The following is a 14611-nucleotide window of genomic DNA, read 5'->3' as shown; positions in this document are numbered from 1 at the left end:
TTTCCCTGAGTACAGTATGAAAGACCACCCAGTATTCTTGCCGCTCCAACCTTTTTCAGTCCTTCATCCCACTAAAATCAAATGACTAAATAGACATTTTATAACAGAACTTGCACATCTGTGTTTTAACCCTGTGTCTTGTCAGTATCTTTTGTATTTGCTACATTTTCTGTATTATGGATTCATGCTCAGCCTAATGACTGAGCTGAACTTCAACTTTTATGACATCCAACTTTTTTGTTGTTGTTTGTTGTCATTTGCCAAACAGAGGAGCTGGAAGTATGTTCCACCATTTGAGCCATAGCAGCAATTCCTTTCCACAGCCAGCCTACACCAAGAGCTTCAGATAGTAGATTACACTATGACTTCAAGAGGAGGTAGGCTGAAAACTACACACACAAACATTCTTCCTCTTGTTATTATTGCTATACATTTAGTTATCAGGTATACCAACTATGTACCGAAATGAAGCCATCACCAGAGACCACACACCCTAATAGCCAGCATGGTGTGCAGAGATGCATAGCTGAAGAATGCTTCCTTTCCTGCCTGGTCTCCACACACAGTCCTGGTCCCCACACACTTTCACACACAAGCCATGTGTGTTACACAGGGTAATCTAGATGTATGACCCATTTATAACTGATTGTTGTTACATATGGTCAACATTGTTAACCAAAGACTTTGTGGAGCAAACACATTATGGCTAGAACACACAATTACACAAGATCATATATACATTTTGCTCTCGGCCTAAAAGAGGCTATTGTATATCACTAATATACAATTGCTGGAAATTCAGTATGACTGCATGGATGAAGGGTGTGTTTTTATTGGTCACCTCATGACCAGCAACCCAAGCTATACAATCAAGATTCAAAAGTCTTTGAGACTGAGAAGAGAAAAATTAATGGTTGAAAGGGAAGGACCATGCATCTAGTGTCTCCTATAGGTTTTTTTTTGCCATCCTATAATAATTTTATAGTGATCATACTGTTATTGTAGATACCCATTTTCACCTTTTCGCATCAAAGTCAATCAGTTAGACCTACGTTAAACCTGGGTATGGAGCTTTGTCATGAGGCCAGCTCAGACACCACCTTTCAACCCAAAGCAGCCATGAGTTTATTCTGGGGTTGCCTGGGTTTTGGTCTGAAAGGTATAATTCTCCTCTAAAAGAAATGAGGAAACACAGAGAAGCACTGCAGCCTAACCCTTTCAACTTGAGTTGCACAAATTTGTCAAAAGTGACAGCAATTTAATAAATCGCCGCTCTCCATCACACGCATATGCACACCCACCCACACACACAGTTACACACAATTCCCAGTTATGCCCTCCACTGCCCCCTCTCCATGTATACGTAAATGAGGTATATGCATGGGTGTGTGTGTGTGTGTGTGAGTATGAGTATGTTAGAGAGAGAATGTGTGTGCGTGGGCCCTGCAGTCTGGTCCAGGCATTAGGTAATTGACTGTGTCTTTGCTCAAGGCCTTTCATGGATCACCGTCCTTTATTAGCTCACTTCCCAGCACACACACACACACACACACACACATATATGCGCGCACACACACACAAAGTTCCCAGCAGCTCCACCCCAACCTCTTACCCCACCACCACCAGCACCCAGACCCAATTGCCCGGAAACAAGGAGTGAAACAAGAGAGAGAGAGAGGAGCAAGGGAAGGAGGAGAGAGCAGCGACAGGGGAATGAACTAACACGGCCCCAGGAAGTGGAGATAAATAAGTATGGGGAATGGGTGGGCGGGTGAATGGGGTTTCCTGCAGCTGACAACAGGGGTTGGGGGAGTAGGATCAGTTTAGCTTGATGCATCTATGCTGTATTTGTTTAATACAGTATTGATGGAAAGCTTGTAAGGTCTTGGTGTTTGAGCATGTGTGGTAAAATAAACCAAAATAAGCCACCAAAATTGAAGCTGTCATGTAAAAAACAAACCCATAAGTCTTCCGTTGAAGCAGATTATTAAGACCCATAATTATGCTATAATTGTAATTTTTGTGCCTATACCTAACCAGTGACAGTTCCAAAAACTTAAATGCATGTTTATTATTGTAACCATGATGACAAAAATCCATAAGTTTTATCTATACTGATGTTGCTATAGTGTTGCTATTATGTCATCACGTTATGTGTATCCAGTCTTTCCAGACTAGACCAGAGCAGTGTACTGTTTCATAACTGTAGTGCAGTTTTCCATATGTGTAGTGTGGTGTGTATCTGTGTGTGTAAGTGCATGTTAATGATTCTCTAATTGTCTCCCTGTTGGATGCTGCAACTTCCCACAACTTACTTGCCTAAACAAGATTTGCACACATGTACGCACAAGTGAATGTAGAGACCACCCCACTACCCCTCATTCTCCCATGTTGGCAACTTTACCTCTCTTTTCTGTGTGTTAACTGTGCTGCTGCATAGGAAGCTGTTGAAGATAATAAAGATAGTGGTGCCTGCTCTCAGCTCAGTCATGTCATGCTGCTGTCACTCAGAGCTCATAATGCTTCCACCCCCCACCCCCACCCCCCGTCTGTCACGCCTTTCTCTAGCCCTCTCTACCTCTATTTACTCTCTCTCTTCTCTCGCTCTTGTAATTAGTGCATTAGTCCTATCGTTGGCATCACCCCCAGCTACAGCAGCAGCCAGCAGAGCTTCTTGTCACAGCTCAGAGGGCCAATGGAGTGGACAGCTCAACCCTGGTACTCATCATCTTCATACCATGCCCAGCCAGCCTCCCCCCAGCCACATTATCTAGCTATGTTATCCAGCAATGCTCCTAATTATTTTTAAGCCCAGCCACAGCCCTCTCACCCAGCCTCTGCCACATTACCTAGCCCTGCTTGTAATCATCACCTTAAGCTGTGCTTCAGCCCTCTACACAGCCCCAAGCCTCATCATTAACATAGCCCAGTTTTTTTTTCCTGGTTCCAGACCATGGCTCTCTGGCTTGACCATCACAGCTCTTGGCAGTGTGTGCATAGCATCCCCAGTCCTAACCAAGCCCTCAAAATATTTACCTTAGCCATCTGTGTCACAGTAAGAAAGTCCATCAATGCAAATGTGGCCCAGCCTGTCAGGACACACACATCATCACACCACCTCTCCAGAAACACAGAGGCCCTGGCTTAGGCCGTGGGGGGCTGTGTAAAGGTTAGCCTTTCTCCAGCTCCTATGTGGCCTTGCCTTGACTTCCCAGGTTCCTTACTGAAGTTGATAGACCTCAGACTCTCCTTTATTCATTCACGTCCTCCCTCACAAGTCTGAAAATAGGAGCTCTCCTCAAGAACTTTAGTTCCCAACTTTGCTGTTTTTTTCTTATAATCCTGTCATACCAACACAGTGATGCTGGTTGAACTTACACATGTGGTCAACCTAAATGGGTCAGCATGTGTTATCTGACTCAGCTTTGCATTCCTCCTCCAGACTAGAGTGGAATACAGGTCACACACTATGCAGCTGCTGGTTAGCAGGTGTTTCTATCTGGGATGGGAAATTAGACTAATATGACATGTAACTAACATGTAACCAATTAGTTTGAGAGAGCAAATAGGTGTGAGAGAGATTTTGTTATTGTTTTATATCATACTGAATGGCTAAAAGGACAGTGAACAGGACAGTGCTGTATTAAGGTAATCACGCTTCGCACTCATCAATGGCATGTGAAGTACTTAGTGAGTTGTTTGTTATGACAAGGGTACCAAAAGCTAGATTTGGTGAGGTTTTGTGATAAAGTTTAATACAGTGAGAATTGTAACATTCAATGTAAGCAAAAATACTCAAAGGGTTTTAGTTTCTGCACCAGCTAAATGCACCAGCAGTGACTAATTTCAAATGCAAAATATGGGAAAGCCCTCTCTGTCCATGCTAATTTTGTGGTTGTGTTATTAGCCATGTCACCAGCGGTACTGCCTGTAACCATAAAGGATAGCTAATTAGGAGGCTACGTGCTAATCAAGTACACTACAGTGAGTGGTCACGTCTGTGTCTGTCTGTGCTCCAAGCCTTTCCTTCCCCTCGCATTAGACTGACACCCGTCACAACTTTCAAAAGCTAGCATCTGATCAGACCCAACACACACTGATACACACCAGAACACACGTTTGCACAGGCATCCCTGCTTTCCTGAGCACAGGCACATAGACGTATACAATCACATGCATACACATGAATACATGCATATACACAGACCACTGCCCATAACCTACCCACATATACTCTTTAATGTTGCCCCAGTATTGTCCTTGTTACCTCTTCTTGCCACAACACACACCCCTTCTCACAACATAGTCTCCTTCCAGCTACTACTGGTGTGGCTTTATGATTGTCATTACTGTGTTGTGGGTGCAAAGCTTCAGGCAGTGGGGACAGGAAAAGTGTGTCTACACATGTACGCACACACTGGTTCACTCTTAATGGCCTCAGCCGTAATGTATCACCATGATGCATACAACTGATGTATGAGGGATCTTTTTAATGGGAACAGTATTCATTAGCAATTAATACCTAAACTGAAGTAGGCCACACGTAGAGACAATGGAATTAGGTGAGGCAGGGGCAGCAAATGCGTTGAACCCGTATGTGTCCACCTTTTATGTGTGTGTCTGTGTATGTATTTCATATGTTATCATGTCCATCCATCTCTCCAGCTCTGCTGCATTAGTGTCCAGGTTACTGCGGTGAGAGAGAAAGAACGCTAATTCTCCATAACCATTTTACAGCGTGTGTAAAACTCTGCAGCCCCTTCATTTGCACAGCCATAAAACATTCCCCCTGCCACACTCCTTCCTACTCAGGACCTCAGATTTATCAATTAACCCAACACTTCGCTTCCATTACGGTGGCATTTTGCACTGCGAGGCCTGCATACAGAGTAACGATGAAGGCCGAGTGCACACAGCATGATATTAAATGGACAGTCTCAATTAAATGATTAGCAATCATATTTTGGTGTGACTTAAGAGAATGAATGACATTAGACTTTATTATTTATGTTCAGAGCTGGACCTGACTTGACCAGATTAACTTGGGTCACTTCAGACCAATTTTTTAACTTAATTGTATGAATTTGTGTCAAGCTCCTGTTTAAAACTAATAAATAAAAATCGGTGATCAGTGATCATCATTGAAAAATATTCACAACATCTGCCCTGTGTAGGATTCAGAGCAGGTTTATATTTGTTATTGTATACCTGAATGCAACACTCAGGCCTAAGTAAAGGCCTCTCCACTCCTACATCTCAAACAAATTCATAAGCAAACAAACAAACAAGCAAGCAAACAAAGAACAAAGCTTTTGCATGAGTTCTTCAAAGTTCCAAACAGAAAGTAATTTATGGATTAAAGAAAATACACAACAAACGCAACAATAGGCCTAGGCAAAAAATTAGGAAAATATTGTATAAAGTGCTTTGTCATCATGGTTATTTTGAGTTGAAGTCAAGATTTAGATAGTTTCCTCTCCATGTGTACATGGATGTAAGAGAAAGCAGGCAGACAAGCAGGATAAGGATGTCTGTGCTTTAATGGACCGCCTGTCCCTGTGCGGATATGCTCCACTGAACCATACAGTATGTAGTGTGGTATAATCACTGCCTATCTCTATCTCTATCTCCTGCCATCACTCTTTCTTTCCCTCGCTGTCTTGTTTATTTGCACACTTGTTCTCTTTTTCTCTGCCTTCATCTGCAGCACCTAACTGCAACTTTTTCAGCCCCCCCCCACCCTGTTTCTCTCAAACTATGTGTTGTGTATATGTGTAGGTGTGCCATCAAATAGCTGAGTGCACAATACTCATACACAGACACACAGACTTTACTTGAGAAACATGACAGCCCTCTCATACAGCAGTGTGTTGGTGATAGAAGTCAACACTGTCTGTGAAATGCAAATGGTTTGAGGAAGCTGCAGTGCAGACGGACACAGAGGATATAGCAGACAGGATACGTAGACTTACATGTGTGTTTTGCCATCAGAAAAGCTAGAGAATAAATTTTCCAGTCGCAGATAGAAGTGTTTTGATTCTCTAGCGCGTATGTGTGCTCACTGTTCTGTTTGTCCTGAGGAATCCTTGTCCATCGTTTTACTCCAGTCTCCTTTTATAATTATTGATAATGAGATTCCCACTCACTTTTTCTCTGTCTACCATATCTGTCTATTGTAACATTGTGTGGTGGAACCTTGTCTCTCCAATGTGTGTACATGTGTGTTTGTGTTTTGTACACTTTGTTTTGCACACTGGGTAAACAGCCTGATGTTTATGTGAAAGCCAAACCTTTACCTATGCTATTAAATGGTTGATATATGGGCATGCTGGTATGTGTGTCTTATTGGAGGCTCATATGCTCACTAGCCAGTGCAGGGAGTGTGTGTTGGGGGGTTGGGTTGGCAATGGAATCTGGAAAGGGAAGCAATCACAAACACTTAAACCTGCAAATGGCCTTGATGTCCTGTGCTAAGCAGCCTGTGTTGACTGATGAGCCTGTTAACCCTGGCTGAAACAACTCCAGCACAGGGGATTAGACAGCAACGCTGGTCCCTGCTTCTCCTGGCCCATTTTGCATGGGAATTGTGCATATTTAATCTAAGGTGTGCTGAGGTGCAAAGACAAGCCCCCCTCTTCTCCCTTTCTCATTATAGATGTGTAATAGCACCCTGAGGCATGGGGCCTTAATTCACCAGCCCCAGCCCCAGTCTTAATCTTACCCTCAGTCTCAGCCCCCACCTTCCCCCAGTGCCTACTATCAACCCAAATCAAAGCCCTAGTCCCTGCCCTATTCCCAAGCTTTGTCTCTCCTAGTCCTTTCCTAGTGTATGCCTTAAGGTGCCAGTATACATCAACCAAAGTGCTTGTCAAATGATCAAACAGTGTCTGTAACTCCTTCTCCACCTCTGACATGTGGGCTTAGGGGCAGTGTCTGAATATTTTGTAAACTGGTAAAAATGGTCTGAGAAGCATGACTACGTCACACATCAGTTGGCCACACAAGTCACTTTTCATGTCCATAAACTAGCTCTAGTGCTCTGCTTCATGCTACCCTCTCCCCATCTTCAGGTCACTTTCTCAGCCACCTCATCAACTTTTTACAACTGCCCCAGCCATCTACGTATGGCACAGAGTAGAGCAGCAGCATATGGATAATGTCTGAATGTACAACACTGCTGCTGGTATGAGCACTAACTGAAAAAGCCTCTAATTTCTAACTTAACTTAGATCCTGGCAATGTATGGCTATTAATATAGCAGAGAGGTATATCAATAACAAAAACTGTGACTAGATCTGTCCATAATATTGTTTATAAAACAAAAACAAAATTAAAATGCAATCTTTTGCAAATAGTCACAATCATTCATACACCTGTCTTCTGTCCTCTTTATGCTGCACCTGCAGCACCATTACTGCTGGGGCTTTACAGTATACTGCGCTTCTTCAGAAACCGGTCTATGTTAGAGATGAGTGGATAGAATGCACAAGGACAGCAATGGGGTTTGGTCGGTAAAAATGGACCAGTATATGGACCCACTTCAGTTATGATGCTGTAGAAAGGGGGCCATTAAAGATGTTAAGTTATGTTAATAGATTAATATGGTAGTTGTGTTTTTGGAATGGTGATGGATGACTGTTTTCCTCATTATTAATAACTTTTTTGTGACTTGCAGCCAGACTCTTGCCAACTGTTGACACACATTGCTTCTGTATTTGTGTCCTGGTCCTGGAGGTGCTGCTGCTTTTTGTTTAAATGGTTTCTGTCTTTGTTTCTTCATGTTGCATTCGTTGTGAATTCAGCATCCGTTCGCTGATTAATGCGACTGGGTGTCAATGACAAGAGCTCTCTGAAGCATCTATCTATCTAATTCCGTCTATCACTCCATCTCACTCTCTCTTTCCTCTCATCCCCTTCTAATCCAGCCAATTCCTCTCTCTGCAGGACAGAACAATTAATGTGCCTTCTCATTTACTCACTCTCTTACGCTTATGTTTTCTTTTTTCCCTTTCCCTTCATACTCTTCTTCAAACGATGTTGCTTTTCTCATGCATCTCTCGTGCATCATATTACTACCTTATGAGAAAAAGCTAAGCTACACATAGAGTGAGTGTGTGTGTACGTGTGTTTGAGTGTGTGTGTGCATGTAAGAGGGACCCCATACTGTTTGTGTAATTTCTTGTTTGTACATGGCTCCAAACATCTTTGGCCACTGCAGAGCAGGGGGAGAGACATATAGAGAGACAGAGAGGTTGAACAAGACAGAAAAAGATTGAGAGAAAAGGAAAGAGAGGGGGGAGATGGGAAAAACAGGATGATAACAAAAGCAGCTCGGATTTCACAGACGCATATTTCATCAATCATGTGAATAAGTCGTGGTGATTATGCATGGCGGTGGCAGGCCAAGGGGGGGGCTGATTACCATACACCATAAAGGCTGCTTTCTTATCTCACACACACTGATTAGTTTCTGTCTGCAGATAGCCTCTCACTCCTCGCTCTCTGTCTCATGCACACACACACACACACGCAGACACACACAGGCACTCATGGGGTGCGTCTATCTCTGGCATACACATCACATGCAAACTTAGAAACACACACACATAATACTACTGAAATCATATATGAATGGAATTTACCTGGTGGTAGTAGGCCAACCCCAAGAACCAGATGAGAAACTGATCGCTGATCCTCTTTAACGTTTTTTTCTTACTATGGAGTCAGAATAATCTTCCAGACAATTGTCATAAAACCAGTGGGAACTGAACACTTATCTAAATAATGTACATTGAAAGTGCATTTAAATGGCACTCATGACAATCAAGTATGTTTGAAAATGCAAGCAATGTGACAAGAAAACAGTCTAGCTGATGAACTGTTTGAAGAGATTTATACAGTTAATATTAAGTATCAGGTTGTTGACATGGTTAAACTGGTTTCTAGGCTCTTTCTACAAGTTACATCAAGCTCTGATGTGCTGCTACACTGTTGTGAATAAAGGCACAAAATCTCTGGTTCCTTTCCATGGTTATGTACAAACTGTGTTCCAGCAAATTTTCTTTCTTATTAGCTTCTAAATATTTCTGTGCTTGTTTCATGACTCCATCATACAGGAAACTGAGCAACAGTCCACCATAAAAAGATAATTCTTTTGTATCTTAAAATAAGGGTCTTACTTAAAAGGAGAAGCTTGGTTTCTACAAAAGGCCTTTTATACCTTTGCAGTTGAAATTTATGCCATGTATGTTGTCTACTTCTGCTTAATTCAAAAATTTTTGGTGTACCAAGTGGTCACTATGAAGCTGAATCCAAACTGTCTCATTTTCTTACTCTCGGCTGATTTGTTGTGGGCCTGCTCGGTACTGTAGGTCATTTTCCTAGAGCTGTGGCCTTTAAATGATGCAGAACAAGTGAGAGAAAGTGAGATGGGAGGAGGATGAGGAGGTGAGGCTGGGGCAAAATTAGCTACGTATGAAAGGCCTCGCTTTGTGTCTCAACCAGGGAATTAGAAATTACTCTTTTCTCTTGTGCTCCCCTCTCTCTCCCTCACTCTGATATATAATGTAAACTAATTTGGTAACCAGGCTGGAGCTGCGTTGCGCTGTCTAAGTGCCTGCATGTGAGAAGTGCGCCTGGGACGCATTAGGGCCTCCTGACAGGGGCCTGGGTGAAATAAGTGAAATTAATGGAGCTCCTTTCATGTCGGACAAGGCCGCGGCACCCCTTTCACGCCGCGTACAGTCACAGAAAAGTCAATACTTTTTTATTACTCCTCGCTTGCCCTACATTCCCCGCTACAAGTGCTCTGCTCACTAATTGGTTTCAGTTTGCAGAGAAAGGGAGAGAGAGAGGGAGAGGACTCCATCCCAAAGAACACTGAAGCAAATAAATCAATCTCATATTTTTTCTCCCCACTGTCTTTTTTCATTGAGTAACATCATGGCAGAGAGAGGGAGAGATGAGAGAGAGAAATAGAGGAGAGAGGGAGAGGGTAAATGGTTGGTTAGAGCACGCCTGGTCCCCAGGGAGCATAATGATATCTGGGAGCCTGTTAATGGAGACGAGTGGTTAAAGTGGTCTGGGGCCTTGGCCAGGTCACCCCTGGGGGTTTCTAACCAGCAACTCCACTCCAGTTGGCTGCTTGCACTCTGGGCTCAGAGGCACAATGGAGCATCCCACCAAAATACAATTTCAGGCAAACGTTTTGACAGATTTGCAGGAAAATGACATTTAGCTCAGCTATGTGTGTGTGCAGATGTGTGATGTTGGAGTACGTTTTCAAATGCAGAAAGGCTTCTGTTGCAGTTGTTCACACGGTGTTGCGTTTCCTGGGCCTTGCTGCACTGACATCATCAAGTATGTAAAATTATCACAGATATTGTCAGTATGTGTTAACATCTTGTATTATGACATGTGGAGCAAACTTATCAACACATAATTATCACATCTCTTTCAAAATAAATAACAGCGTTTTGCAGCAACATACCTGGTGTACAGAATTTTGAAACTATAGAAACTGAATAACTGTGCATGTGTACAGTATTGTGTATGTCTGCAAGTATATATGTGTAGAAGTGTTTGTGCATGTATGTGTGTGTGCGTGTGTACTGTATGTATGTGTCCTGTCTGTCAGTATGCTGTTCATTGTTGTGCTAAGCTTAAGTGGCAGTGGGGTTAGCCTCTTTCAGAAACAGCACAGCCACAAATTGATGTGACACTTTGAACCCCCACCCCTCCTCCCACCCCGCCAGCCCACCACCTCCTACAAACACACACACACACACACACACACACACACACACCAATCAGCCTCCAGTTAAAGGGTGGTTCCACCAGTCTTGTTTTCTCTCTGCGTCCCAGCTTTCACAGCTCTAGAGTGCGGGCTAGGGTAGGTTTGGGGGGCTGCAGCATGTGTGTATGTGTGTGCGTGCGAGTGTGTGCGTATGTGTGTGAAGGAGCTGTCACACAGGGCTGGCATCAGCATCCAGTTTGCCATCTCTTCCTCAGCTTGACAAGTCCCTGCTCCCTACCCTGTGGCTAACACACAAACACACACACATACACACATTATCTCTCTGTCTCTGTCTTGCTCCTGTCTCTCACATGCTTATGATATGTGAACACACAGATAGCAAACTCACATGTATTGTTTAAATGCATAAAATGAATAAATTTATATGCATACACCTATCCAAATGCAGAGACAACTGCATATTACACAGGGTGTGTGTTTGACAAAACATGACAAAACATGGAGTAACACATCACATAACATCACAGTTACTGAAAAATGAAGCTTTCATTTTAAATTTAAACTGGGATCAGCTTCATTTTTTTTCCATGTGTGCAAGAGCTTCTATTTGTGCGATATTGCTGCATGATGTCCGTCGTTTATGTGTGTGTCTGTGAGATCTTCTCGGCAGTTGTTGGCGTCAGATCGCGGAGGGGTTCTGTTTGTTACAAGGACAGGCTTGTCCCCGCCCCCAGGCGTCAGCATTACGATGATTGTCATGGCGATGGAGTGTGAGTGACAGGCGGGATCACATGTGGTAGCCGGGGAGCAGGAAGCCCGAACCGCCCCAGTCCCTGACATTAGTTTGTCCTTCATCAAAACTTTACACTCGTTTATAACTACTCACTCCCTTCTGTTGCAAAATGTCTCTCGTTTACTTATTTTTTTAACCATCTGTCTCTCTCATGTGCTGATCTCTTTTTCTCTCTTTAATTTCTATTTCTCCTGCTCATTCTCTCTCATTTACATTTCACTTAATATTGTTATATTTCCACTTATCTTTCCCTTCTCGTCTCTCTCTTTCATTTACTTCTCAAATCTTGCTCTTGCTGTCATCCTGCAGTGCCAAGTTTAAAATATATTTTTAGGTTGTTTTTTTTTTCCCCTGGACATGAAACAACTTTCCAGGTAATCTAAGTGATCGGTGACGAGGGCAAATTGGAGAACAGGTCATTTCATTTCACACCTATATACAGACACACAGTCACATGCAGTGTATTCCCTGAGCAACCAGGCAGTGTTTTTTTGTGAAGATGTATGTGTTGATGTAAGCTTATGCCTGTGTGTGTCTGTGTGCGCACAAATGCATGTGTATGTGTGTGTTTTGGTGAGAGAGAAAGAGCTTTTTGTGCATCGCAGCAGAAAAGGAGGTCAGGGTTTGCACGGAGACTTGGGCATTCATCATTAGCCTGCTGCCGCTGCCGGTAATGTTGCCCGTTACAGCCGTGATTAAGAGCCCCGCTTAGTTCCAGCAGCCGGTGCGGACGCACAAACACACACACGCACATGTGTGGTACCGACTACCAGCTTCTGTGCTTTTATAGAAAACTCTTTCACGCCATCACCCAGGTCAGCATGCGTTCATGTGGGCATGTGTGTGGTTTTGTTCTTTGGGGGCTATACTGTACATGGTCTCTAACTGTGAGCAGGCTTCAGGGCCTGATGAGAAACCTGTCACAGTCACTCATGAAAAGAGCAATTCACCCATGCACGCACACACACAGACACACACAAACTGCAGGAAGTTACACACAGTCTTGGTGAGTGTATTTGGGAACCATGATGGATAAATGTACACCTTTATCCCTATTTTAGGTAGGTGCTGAGAACATACCTGAGAAGATATCTAAGAAGACAGTGAGAGGGGCTCTTTCACTGGTGTACCATATGCCTGTGTATTGTTACACAAATCTACTGTGTGTACAACAAATCCTCATGGACATTTTGCATGTTATGTCTATGTATTTTAAGCTTTTTAGCTGGGGTTAGGGTTAGCGAGAGGGTCAGGGGTTAGTCAGTGCAGACATGATGTGGCATGAAATGACACATACCACAACCATAGCTCCCCCACTTATGACAGCAAGAAACTTATACCACACCACATTACATCCTGACAGCTCTATTCTAACTTTCTAAATAACTAATTCAAACTGACCTGTTAGATTTATACAGCGATTTTGTACAAATAGAAGGGCATAATTGTCTTGTTGAGATTGGTTTGCACATTTCAAGTGGGTGACCACTGGTGTTTGGTTTAAGCATTTTTTTTTTGACTGACTAATGGAGTTAGAGTCTCTCCTTTTCTTTGCTTATTCAGTTTTTTTTTCATTTTCTCTCCATCCCTTCTCCTCTTGTCCCCTCTGCCTTGTCTCTCCTCCCCTCCAGCCGTTCAAGACAGTGTTCACCACCTACAACGTCTTTGATAAGTTAACTCGTGTGTTCTCCAAGGCAGGCAGCATTGTGTGATACACCTCCTCCAGGCCTTAGAAAATGAAGAGAAGTACAAATAAAGAAAGATGGCTTATTGTCTGTATTGCATTGTATTTATCACAGTGCCTGATTTGTTCATGTGTGGCCCTTTTTTAAAAAAGAAAACACACTAAGAGGCAGCTTGTATACCTGCAAACAGTGAAAGTCCCAGCAATTTTCCAACAGGTCTGCACAGTGAAACATTAATTACTGTATATTAACATACACATGTCACACTATGTGCATAACATAGAATCAGATTGAATTGTTTATCGCTTGTGTCTTTTTCAAATTTGTGTCAGGAGAGAATTACACATATCACAAGCATAATTTTTATTAAGTATTAGCAGAAGTCCAGTCCAGAGTGCTTTCTAACAATAAAGGCCAAAAACGCAGCATTTTTACTCAGACATTCTATTATTAGCAATGTACTGTTGGACTCTTGAATAGAGGCAACAGGCTAGATTATAAGGATTGTGTGGTGAGGGTCATTGAAGACTGAAATGGGATTTAGCATCAGCTAAATAGTGTCTGATTATGTTGGGTAATGTAATAAATACAATTACTTTCTGTTACCTTCATTTGTCAAGAAGATGGGAAATGATATTGTTTTTCATTATCTTGTTATTTTGAGTCTTTTATGTGGGAAACACTAAAATTACTAGGGCTCATAATGATCATTTTCATCACTGATTGATCCAGTTTTTACTTTCACAGTTAAATGTTTTGTCTATGAAATGTCTGGCAATTGTGAAAAATACCCATCACAAGCATCGCAAGTTCCCAGAGACCATGTTGACATCTTCATATATTACTGTTTTGACCGACTAGCAGTTCAGATCTCAAATATATTGTGTTTAAAATCACAGACTAAACCAAAAACCAGTAAACCATAAAATATTCTCATTTGATTAGTTGAAACTGTTGAATCTTTGCCATTGATGGTTAAAGACAATTATTTAATTATCAGTTGTTGTTTTCAGCTCCAAAAATAATATCTTAAAATTTTTTAAATTCCACTGATGTGCATCATCTTTCTTTAGTCTGAAACCTTTTTAAAGACTTATTTAAAACTAGCACTGAACTTTTGTCTGGAAGCGAAGACTACACACGACAACTCCTCCTGCTAGGCCCTGAGGCAGAACTTTCTATGGAAGTTGTCTGTTTTGATGGTGAAGTATAAAGTGAGATTAAAGTCTGTCTGTCCATGGCACAGACATGACACAAAAATGTTATCATTAAATCTTCTTGTTAGTTCTCTAACACAAACTTCCCCTTTTTTCTGTCTCTTTATCATCTTTACACCTGTTTTTCCTTTCTTTCCTCTCCATCTCTTTGCTCTTCTCT

General features: G+C 42.3%; 1 protein-coding gene across 2 annotated transcripts in view; it reads left to right on the top strand.

Moving 5' to 3' along the window:
- spata17 (spermatogenesis associated 17) overlaps window positions 1-13322 on the top strand; it is a 34129-nt gene extending 20807 nt beyond the window's left edge. For both annotated transcript variants that reach the window (XM_018666665.2, XM_018666664.2), the window contains exons 9-10: window positions 269-377; window positions 13181-13322. In XM_018666665.2, the coding sequence (XP_018522181.1) occupies window positions 269-350 (82 nt within the window). In that variant the 3' untranslated portion in view covers window positions 351-377; window positions 13181-13322. The remainder of the gene's footprint in view (window positions 1-268; window positions 378-13180) is intronic.
- The last annotated feature ends 1289 nt before the right edge of the window (window positions 13323-14611 follow it).

This window comes from Lates calcarifer, linkage group LG2 (assembly GCF_001640805.2).
Source record: "Lates calcarifer isolate ASB-BC8 linkage group LG2, TLL_Latcal_v3, whole genome shotgun sequence".
Lineage (NCBI taxonomy): Eukaryota > Metazoa > Chordata > Actinopteri > Centropomidae > Lates > Lates calcarifer.
This window is presented reverse-complemented; position numbering and strand designations above follow the sequence as displayed.